This window comes from Pecten maximus, chromosome 16 (genome assembly GCF_902652985.1).
Source record: "Pecten maximus chromosome 16, xPecMax1.1, whole genome shotgun sequence".
NCBI classification, from domain to species: domain Eukaryota; kingdom Metazoa; phylum Mollusca; class Bivalvia; order Pectinida; family Pectinidae; genus Pecten; species Pecten maximus.
This window is the reverse complement of record NC_047030.1, coordinates 11434281-11445777: the sequence shown is the minus strand read 5'-3', so window position 1 is coordinate 11445777 and position 11497 is coordinate 11434281. Positions and strand designations below refer to the sequence as shown.

Genomic DNA, 11497 nt, shown 5'->3' with positions numbered 1-11497 from the left:
TATTTATGTACCTTATTCTGAATATCATAAAAGTAGTTGGTGTTTGCATGAAATTGTGTTTAGAGTTATGACATGGTGTGAATTATATAATTTTCTGTTTTCGTTCCAGTTTTCAATAAATCCTAATTTTTTATAAACAAAGATGTCTGCGCTCATGAAAACAAGTGAGGTTTGCTCTTTTCTGTAATTAGTTTTGTAAATAGGCATTCACATGTGCACTTTTCAATCATCTACATGTATACTGTTTGCCACCTCAATGTACATAGATTATTTATAGTGTACATGAAAAAGACCTGTCAATATGTTTACAATCTCGTACATATTTATAACACCTTCAGTACACTACCAAACGGTTTGTAATCAATGATAAAGTAACAAACCTCCACACATGTTTTGAGGTGGCACATTTGTTAAGGGGTTGTTACAGAAACGTTAAAACAGAAACTTTATTACAAGATTATTTGAATAAGATAAAAATGACATAGTTTATAATTTGTATATATATTTAAATCAAAATCTATAAAATTCAAAGAGCTTATCTTTAACTCTTTTTTTTGTGAAACAGTTACAATAATATTATTGCATTAGTGTTCATCTGGTTGTGATATATTACATCAAGTTGCGGAAAACCACCAACTTCTGTATAATGAAGTTTTAAATTTTTTTTCGTTCAAGTCGCATGCAAAAATAACATCAAGTTTCTAGTAAAGGTAGACACCTCTTTCATTAAACATATTATAATAAGATATTATTTATCTTGTCGTAAATTAAATCCCCATTAAACAATGTATGTAAAAATCACACAGATATGAAAATTAATACATGATATTAGTTACTGGATGACAAGTAATTAATAAGGTAGTCTGAGAAATAAAACTGACTAAATGTTTATTGACAATACAACTAGTTGATCGAATGAGAATAATTGTGTAGGTAAAGAAATATGCTTGTTTTATTGATGTTGGTTTTTATTTTATTTTTTTAGGTCACCTGAGACAAGTCTCAAGTGACCTATTCTAATCGCCTTTTGTCGGGCATCGTGCGTCAGTGTAACCAATTTACATTTTTGACTTCTTCTCCAAAACTGAACCAAATTCAATGACATTTGACAGGAAGCTTCTATGGCTTAAGTTCAACCAGAAGTTGTGAATTATATGGTACCCAACCCCCAGGGACCCGAAGGTCAAATTGAATAAACTTCAAAAATCTTCTTCTTTACTCTCAGATATGGTGGAATCAAACACTCTTCATAGATGGAAGGGTCTTAATTAAGGTGCTTTACCAAAATTGTGATTTTCATGACACTGGGGTCTCACATTTGCCCCTGTGGAAGGGGTAAACTTTTCTAAAGTTTATATAGGGAAATCACATTTTTGACTATTATTTGTTGGATTGCTGTTGGAATTCATTCAAACTTGGTTAATATTATTAGCAATAGAATGACAGTTTGATGTTATGCACATGTTAGCCCCCAGGGGTTGATGGGTGGGGCTAAAAAGGGTCAAATTAATTGAAATTTCAAAAATCTTCTTTTCCAGACCCTAATAAGGTAGAATCAAATACTCTTCAAAAATAGAAGGGTCTTAAGGTGCCTTTTTTTGCCCTGACTGACCCTTTGGACTGATGGGTGGGGCCAATTAGTTTATTTTGTTTAACGTTGTATTAACAGCCGGTGTTATTTAAGGACTAGCCAGAGTACCCGGAGAAAAACCACTGGCCTATGGTCAGTACCTGGCAACTGCCCTATGTAGGTTTCGAACTCGCAACCCAGAGGTGGAGGGTTAGGGCTAATGGTAAGGTGTTGGGACACCTTAACCACTCGGCCACCGCGGCCAAAAAGGGTAAATTAAATTAACTTGAATATTTCAAAACTCGGATGACCGTTAAGGCCCATAGGCCTCTTGTTTGCTTTTTGTTTCCTGTTGTTTTTATTTTGCTTAGTGTTGTTTTAAAGCATTCTGTCTCTTTTTTTTGCAGAAATGACTGACTAATTTGCTGATGGGCAAATAGAACCATGAGTAGCATGTTGAAGTCTGGTCTTTTTGAACGGCTCCGTCCCATATGTGTCCAGCTTACAAGGGAACATACTCGGGAAAACGTCACTGCTCTCTTTCAGGGTATAAATGGCCTGGAGAGAAAATATATGCAGGAGTTACAGGAATATGTTCTCTTTCCACTTCGGATAATACTCAAACAGGAGAAAAAATAGTGAGTAATATATACAGAACATTCATACTCTACATGTAAATCATTCTCAATCAGAAAAAATAGTGAGCATATACTGGGCAGTACATATGTAATACTGTAGTCTCAGTCTTAAATGTAAGTTATTATAATACAGAGAGTATATGAGAGTACATTCATACTCTACACGCAAATTGTTCTCAATCAGGAGAAGTAATAGTGAGTGTATGGACAGTAGATGCATGATGTAGTCTCAAATCTAATAGATAGTATGGGCATGAATAAAAAGGAAAAACAGAATTAACATATGATAAATAATAAAATACCGTATACATTGAAAGTGTGAACTGTAAGCATGAAGTGTTGTATAATTGACAAAAGTATACGACACTATGTAGGACAACATGTGACTACGACAGTGTCGCTTGGACAGTTTCTGTAATGTTCATGTTTGATGTTTAAAATAAAGATACATAATTTTAAATCTCATTAAACCTCTTTAGTGTTTCTTATTTTTCTCCATTCTTAAATGTATGGTTAACTTGGCAGAACATTTAATACAACAGAATAATTTATTATAAATTCTATGATGTAACAGCATTATATCATTAGATAATTATAATTATATGAGGACATTTTACTAATGTTGAACTTTTATTCAAGTGCTGGAGAGTTGTATGTGGATATCTATCAGTGTATGGAGTATGTACTGGCTCGGAGCTGTGTCACACGATGGGATATGTTTCTGGACATCTTTAACACTGCCTGTATGGCACTCAGTGACCCCAGCGATCCATCCAAAGGTGAATTGTGTTATAATCCGTTGTAATTATTGTCTATGTAACAGAGGAGCGATACAGGCCCGCTGGGCCTCTTGTTGTCTATGTAACAGAGGAGCTAACTGATACGTGGCTAATTGATGGTGTCTCAATCTCCAATCTATGCTTTTTATACTTTTTATCAAATACTACTAAAGATGAACACTATTTTATTATCTTAGGGTAACCACTTCGCTTTGAAATATTGCTACTTATACTGCTTATGATTAAAATCAAATTTGCATTTAATTAATACAACATGCTTATTTTCCCACGTTAACATATTCGTAAATGAGAAATTACTTATCTGTTCTCATTTATGGCATTGAAGTGTGGGTTACTTATATACGATAACTAAGATGTAGACAATTGACAAAATAAGGTAAAATTATGTCCCGTGACAGTGAGGAAATGTTTTGTTTTGTCAACACAGTCAACTTTCACTGTATACAACTCACAGGTCCAAATTAATGGATCTGGAATTTGTAAGCACAACATTGAAAGATTCTGATACAATCAAGAGTACATTTGAAATTATTGCTGATTTTGCTGCATGTAAAAAATTCTCGATAGCAGTCTGCTACGAGTATTTCTTGTTTGATGTGGTTTTTAGCTCACCTGGCCCGAAAGGCCAAGTGGGCTTATTCTGTGGTGCTGCATCCATTTGTCCGTTGTCCGTCCAGCCGGTGTCAGCTTTTCATTTGAAGGACTTCTCATTAATGATCAAGAGACCCAGAATCATGATAGTTGCTGGAAGGTTCCGGGGATGGAGCCCCACCACAAAAATGCAAAAAAGAAATGTTCTTGACCATGCATTCAAGGTCACAGGTGTCAAATTTGTTAAAAGCTTTAAACAACTTCTGATGAAGCAAAAGGCATAGAATCATGATATTTGGCTGGTAGGTTTCTAGGATGGAGCCCCACAAAATTTGTGAAAACAATAACCTTGACCTATATTCAAGGTCAAAGGGATCAAATTTGCTAGAGCATTTAAACAACTTCTTCTTACGAACCGAAAGGCCTATAATCATGATATTTGGCTGGTAGGTTCCTGGAATGAAGACCCCACAAGGTTTGTGAAAAGAAATGACCATGACCCATATTCAAGGTCACAGAGGTCAAATTTTTGTCTAGAATCAAGTTATCTTTTGATTTTATGAAAGACAGAGAACCATTAAACAAGTGGATACCAGGTGAATGATGATCAACATTCTGTATATTATATTTCTTGTTATGGTAATTATAGCCAAAAATGTTTAAAAAAGGGTGGAGTGGTTTAACATCTGCTCATGGTGGCGTTCTAATTTCCAGTTCCCACAGAACACATATATTACAATGTTATGAATTATGTGTTGCTGTTTAGAAATACACATATATCAATGATCTATCATATCTCGGTACTAGAAAATATATCTAAAAATTTAACACTTTTTAATTCAGAAACTTACTCTTCATCTATAGTACTAAACTGTATATTTTACATGAATGTTTGTGAATATTACAGTGTCCAGTTTATCAGAAGAATTGAAGCTGGCCATTGTTCAGATGTTGTTATCACTATTGAAGAGTTCAGATTTTAAGTAAGTAAATTGTATATGAAATTTTGTCTTCAATGTTCCTGTTCCTGTTTAGACAAGAAAACTAGGTTTATACATAATACCTGACTGATTCTACACATAAAATTCCGATTAGTAATGCTATAAAGTATCCAAATTTTGAAATTGCATGAAAATATACAAGTGCATATTCTTGTTTTCAATTGATCATAATTAATCTTTTGTCGCTCTTATACAATGGCATAATTTCACTTTAAACTCAACACTGGCAACTTCATTCTAAGATGGAGAGTTTTAGTTGGGTAGCAAAGAAACAGATGGGAAATACAGGCCTCATGGACATTTTATTTTGTATCACAGCATCATAGAGAACCTGTTTGCAGTGGGATGTCTCCCTGTTTTAGGACATGCTGTGTCAATGTTATTAAATATCGCTGACCAGGAACGATCAAGGCCATTAAAAATCGCTGCTGTGGGATTTCTCATTGAACTTTGCCAGGACGACAGAAAATGTAAGTTCAGTTTCTCAAAATAAACTTGAAAAGCAAGTTTTGTTCTTAGCATGCAGTAAAGCAGGAATATTAGAATCAATGTACAATTATGACTGCCGGTATATAATCAACAAAGAACCAATAAAAAGTAAGTAGGTTTATCAGATGGAAAACCATTTTTGGTTGGTTGGCTATTTAGCAAAAAAAAAATATGCTTGAAACTTGCTGATGGAGAAAATAAATAAATAAACTCTTCAGTGATCTTTGTGTTAGTGCTGGTAAAGATGTCCTCTTGAATTTACAATTATCATTGTATATTACTGTGCATGAAACATTTCCTGAGCCAGCCCATAGCCCGATGTTTTTAAAATAATTAATAAGGAATTCTGACTTTCAACCACGGTAAAAAAATTATCATAGATAGATAGTGGATTTCTTCAGACAAAGCAGTGATATTGTGGTTGATATTGGTACGACACTGATGTACAGTGATATTGTGGTTGATATTGGTACGACACTGACAGTACGATGGTTTCAGATTGTACCAGTATGAAGGTGAAGCTGGGTGACACATTAGCTTCCTTCCTCCCGGGACTCACCATCACGTTGAGTCGCCTTATTAGCTGTGATACTCATCAGGGACAGGCTGTTATACAGGTGAGTATGATGGCTATAGATAATATCATGGTAAGGCAGTTCAGAGTTCATATTTACCGACACGTTTTGCTGTTAAATGTAGATTCTAATCTAATTTAAACTATAAAAGGATTTTCATTAATGACAATGTGATCAACAGCCAAATTAAAAATGAATGGTAGTTTGATCCTTTAGATGGAATAGCCAAATAAAAAAACTTGAATGATAGTGAGATCCTTCAGATGGAACAGCCAAACTTAGATGGAATGGCCAAATAAAAAGTGAATGGTAATGTGATCCTTTAGATTGAACAGCCAAATAAAAAGTGAATGGTAGTGTTATCCTTTAGATGGAACAGCCAAATAAAAAGTGAATGGCAGTGTGATCATTTAGATGGAACAGCCAAATAAAAAGTGAATGGCAGCCAGTGTTATCCTTTAGATGGAACAGCCAAATAGAAAGTGAATGTTTTACTTAGTTTAGTTGTGATATTGCCATACCATTGTAAACATTGACTTTACATGCCACTCGAGCTAAATAATATCTCCATTCGGAGTGGAGAACAAACATCCCATTTTTTTGAGGATCACAATTTGGTGGTAAAAGGAATCAGGGATGGATACATAATGGTATTCAGTAGAGTTCCATCACAATAGGAAAAGACAGTAATATGACAGATAATGTAACACGGAATCTTAATGTTGGTGCTCTATCTTTTATATGATTCTAGTAATTTGATTTTTTTTTATTGATGAGTTCCTGACTTTTGTCTCTGTTTGTGTAATAATTTCAGACTGCTCTGGATCTTCTGACAAAGTATATGAGGCTGGTACTTGATGATGTACTTGTTGCAGAGAGTCAGTCAAAGAGCAAACATCAAGGCCACAGTGTACAAGGTGAGTATCACAGGTCAAAGTCACAGTGCACATCTAGGCATTCAGAGGTCAAGGTCATTTACAATTCAAGGTCATTGTATTTACCCAATTTAAGGTCATTGTATTGGCCATAATTGATATGTGTACACCTATGTACACAGTGACCAAGTTCAGATTTCATGATAAGATACTCATATTGAAAAATCTAACAGAAAGTCGTTACTATGCCAAAAGAAACATATCGTAACCAATATAGTCACAATAACACAGTCCTCATTACAAATTTTAACATTTATGGAAATCCAAATAATTTCCTGATATCCTTTACATTCATGCATGACAAGTACATATTTTACAAAATCAAGTAATGAATTAGATAGAAGATGATAGCTAAGAAATTAATGGCTGACCAGGACAAACGATAGCTAAGAAATTAATGGCTGACCAGGACAAACGATAGCTAAGAAATTAATGGCTGACCAGGACAAACGATAGCTAAGAAATTAATGGCTGACCAGGACAAATGATAGCTAAGAAATTAATGGCTGACCAGGACAAATGATAGTTAAGAAATTAATGGCTGACTAGGACAAATGATAGCTAAGAAATTCATGGCTGACCAGGACAAATGATAGTTAAGAAATTAATGGCTGACCAGGACAAATGATAGCTAAGAAATTAATGGCTGACCAGGACAAATGATAGCTAAGAAATTAATGGCTGACCAGGACAAATGATAGCTAAGAAATTAATGGCTGGCCAGGACAAATGATAGTTAAGAAATTAATGGCTGACCAGGACAAATGATAGCTAAGAAATTAATGGCTGACCAGGACAAATGATAGCTAAGAAATTAATGGCTGACCAGGACAAATGATAGCTAAGAAATTAATGGCTGACCAGGACAAATGATAGCTAAGAAATTAATGGCTGACCAGGACAAATGATAGCTAAGAAATTAATGGCTGACCGGACAGATCTGGGAGGGTTTCGTGATGAGACAATGTGTTTCAATGATATCAGAAATATTCTTTATATGGGAACAATGCCACTAGCATGTGAGATATAGAGCTAGAATTCACTGCCAGAGTCTGTTATCTTGTCATCATCATCCCAAGACAAGTTTTAGCTAGACCATGTGATACATATTTAGCTTGTTCTTTTAGAAAGTAACAACAAAAATCCCTACAACCTCTTTGGATTTGCCTCTGGAAGAGATAAATTAGAAGCAAAATTTGTACCATAGTTTTCTCTTTCTACAGCAAATACAAAACTTGAGAGTTTGGTGGTACAGAGAAATCCTGATTGGTTGAAAAATACAGGGTCAAAGTTGGCAGTGATTGTGAAACAAGTGACCAAAGTGAGAAGTCATTCAAGCTGGAAAGTGAGACTTGCCCTGGTGGACTGGGCCGGAACCATGCTGCACCACTGCCGTGGGTGAGTTCAAGTTACAGACACCAAAACATAATTAATATGTATATTAGTATTTCATACTAAACTTAAAAAGAGTGAGTCAAATGTGGTGGTTCTTTCTTAGATCTGAATCTTAATGCCTGATATTAGTTTGGATCTAAGAAAAAACTGCCAACAACTCTTTTTAGGGTATTACCTGGATTTTCTAGTGAGACCTCTTGTTTACTGTCTTATCCATGGTAGGTTTGTCAGGATTTCAACAATGTCAACCTTGAGGGACGTTGTGCCTCCAACCCTGTCCCCATTCCCCATTCCCACACAATCCACCAATAAACCGCCCATCACCCCTCACCCCCATCCCCTGTAGTGATGTTTCATACTGTAAATTAGATTTTAAAAACAATATAAAATTTGTCATTTGTATAATAGACATTTTTCTTGGATTTCATTTAGAATTATTATTTGCATGTCTTTTTTCATAAAACAACAGTATAGTATCTTTTGAATTGTGTGTCAAGTTCACTTTTAGTTCTTAAATTAATTAAAATTTAATGTTGTATAGACTATACTATGATCAAAGAAAGACAAGCCCTAGTATTTACGTCAGTAGATATATACAATTGTTGCCGAAAAAAAAAAAAAAAAAAAATTCTTTTTTTCTTTCTGCTATTACATTGTATGTTTAAATATCAGTAAATTAACCTATCTTACTTCTTTTTTTTTGAAAGTTTGAATATGTGGCTAAAATCTCTACTTCTGTATTGGTTTAGGAACCTAGAGGAGAGTGTGTCAGATCTCCTGGCTGTGTTGGTGGGTCGACTTGGAGATGACTACCCAAAGGTGTCCTCACACAGCCGTCAAAGACTGGATAAGTTTGCTGCCTCACTGGACGGAAAACAGTGTCGCCCTCTAGTGGAGATGTTAGAAGAGAATCTTTATAGCCTGTCAATGTCTCTCCCTCGACAAATGAACACCACAGGTATGACAGGTTGATCTGCCCCCACTGTCTTTACATATAAATACACAACCTTCCAATAGACAGTGACATGTTTTTTGACCTGCTGGTATAATAAAAGTTCCATTGGAAAATATTTGATTCATCAATTTTGTCACAGAGATTTGAAAATATTTTGAAAAAACCTGCCTCCCTTGGAGTGGGGATGGGGATAGGTTATGGGGAGGGGAGGGGGGAGGAGGTCACATGTGATACATGTTTACAAAAAAACAGAAATGAGAATTTAGGAAAATTTGATAAGAATGCTTGTTAAAATCATTTTGTTATTTCCCTTCATTTGATGTTGAAATAATTTCTTGAATTATTGAAATCAAATCTAAAACATTCCCATAGTTAGAATTTATTTATCTCAACATTTGATGTGTCATTTTTAGCTCACCTGCCCGAAGGGCAAGTGAGCTTATGCCGTGGCGCGGCGTCCGTCGTCCGTCCGGCGTCAACTTTTCCATTCAAGCAACTTCTTCTCAATAACCAAAAGGCCCAGAGACCTAATATTGGGCCTGTAGCATGATGGGGTGAAAGGCTACCAAGTTTGTTCAAATGAATAAAGTTGACCTTCATTCAAGGTCACAGGGGTCAAAAAGGCTAAAATCTTTAAACGACTTCTTCTCAATAACTAAGAGTCTCAGGGAGTTGATATTGGGTCTGTGGCATGCTGGGGTGAAGGGCTACCAAGTTTGTTCAAATGAATGACCTTGACTTTCATTCAAGTTCACAGGGGTCAAATATGCTTAAAAAAAATTAAACGACTTCTTCTTAATAGCCAAAAGACCTAGGGAATTGATATTAGGTCTGTAGCATGCTGGCGTGAAGGGCTACCAAGTTTGTTCAAATGAATGACCTTGACCTTCATTCAAGGTCACAGGAGTCAAAAAGGCTAAAATCTTTAAATGACTTCTTCTCAATAACCAAGAGTCCCAGGGAGTTGATATTGGGTCTGTAGCATGCTGTGGTGAAGGGCTACCAAGTTTGTTCAAATGAATGCCCTTGACCTTCATTCAAGGTCACAGGAGTCAAAAAGGCTAAAATATTTAAACGACTTCTTCTCAATAACCAAGAGTCCCAGGGAGTTGATATTGGGTCTGTAGCATGCTGGGGTGAAGGGCTACCAAGTTTGTTCAAATGAATGACCTTGACCTTCATTCAAGGTCACAGGAGTCAAAAAGGCTAAAATCTTTTAAACGACTTCTTCTCAATAACCAAGAGTCCCAGAGACCTAATATTTGGCCTGTAGCATGCTGGGGTGAAGGGCTACCAAGTTTGTTCAAATGAATGCCCTTGACCTTCATTCAAGGTCACAGGAGTCAAAAAGGCTAAAATCTTTAAACGACTTCTTCTCAATAACCAAGAGTCCCAGGGAGTTGATATTGGGTCTGTAGCATGCTGGGGTGAAGGGCTACCAAGTTTGTTCAAATGAATGACCTTGACCTTCATTCAAGGTCACAGGAGTCAAAAAGGCTAAAATCTTTAAATGACTTCTTCTCAATAACCAAGAGTCCCAAGGAGTTGATATTGGGTCTGTAGCATGCTGGGGTGAAGGGTAACCAAGTTTGTTCAAATGAATGACCTTGACCTTCATTCAAGGTCACAGGAGTCAAAAAGGCTAAAATCTTTAAACGACTTCTTCTCAATAACCAAGAGTCTCAGAGACTTAATATTTGGCCGGTAGCATGCTGGGGTAAAGGGCTACCAAATTTGTTCAAATGAATGACCTTGACCTTCATTCAAGGTCACAGGAGTCAAAAAGGCTAAAATCTTTAAATGACTTCTTCTCAATAACCAAGATTCCCAGGGAGTTTATATTGGGTCTGTAGAATGCTAGGGTAAAGGGCTGCCAAATTTGTTCAAATGAATGACCTTGACCTTCATTCAAGGTCACAGGAGTCAAAAGGGCTAAAATCTTTAAAGGACTTCTTCTCAATAACCAAGAGTCCCAGAGACCTAATTTTTGGCCTGTAGCATGCTGGGGTAAAGATCTCTCAAGTTTGTTCAAATGAATGACCTTGCCCTTCATTCAAGGTCACAGGAGTCAAAAAGGCTAAAATCTTTAAACGACTTCCTCTCAATAACCAAGCATCCAAGGGAGTTGATATTAGGTCTGTAGCATGCTGGGGTGAAGTGCTACCAACTTTGTTTAAATGAATGACCTTGATCTTTATTCAAGGTCAAAGGGGTCAAAAAGGCTGAAATATTTAAACGACTTCTTCTCAATAACCAAGAGTCCCATGGAGTTGATATTGGGTCTTTAGCATGCTGGGGTGAAGGGCTACCAAGTTTGTTCAAATGAATGACCCTGACTCACATTCAAGGTCACGTCAATCAAGTATGCTTAAATCTTTAAATGACTTTTAGTGAATAGCTTAAGTGCCAAGAGACATTATATTGGTCCTGTAGCATGCTTTCAAATAACTGCAGGATCCATATATGAAAAGATCACTGCATTGCAGGTGAGCGATTCGGGCCCATTGGGCCCTTGTTCTGTATAAATGGTTAAATCAACATTTTTTTT

At 36.1% G+C, this 11497-nt stretch overlaps 1 protein-coding gene across 1 annotated transcript in view; it reads left to right on the top strand.

Annotated features, from left to right (window-relative positions):
- Window positions 1–65: 65 nt before the first annotated feature.
- Window positions 66–11497, top strand: part of LOC117344643 (TELO2-interacting protein 1 homolog) — a 38538-nt gene continuing 27106 nt past the window's right edge. The window contains exons 1-9 of the mRNA XM_033907469.1: window positions 66–164; window positions 1978–2208; window positions 2848–2987; window positions 4507–4582; window positions 4919–5070; window positions 5588–5706; window positions 6473–6581; window positions 7823–7997; window positions 8744–8952. Coding sequence (XP_033763360.1) covers window positions 2015–2208; window positions 2848–2987; window positions 4507–4582; window positions 4919–5070; window positions 5588–5706; window positions 6473–6581; window positions 7823–7997; window positions 8744–8952 — 1174 coding nt within the window. The 5' untranslated portion in view covers window positions 66–164; window positions 1978–2014. The remainder of the gene's footprint in view (window positions 165–1977; window positions 2209–2847; window positions 2988–4506; window positions 4583–4918; window positions 5071–5587; window positions 5707–6472; window positions 6582–7822; window positions 7998–8743; window positions 8953–11497) is intronic.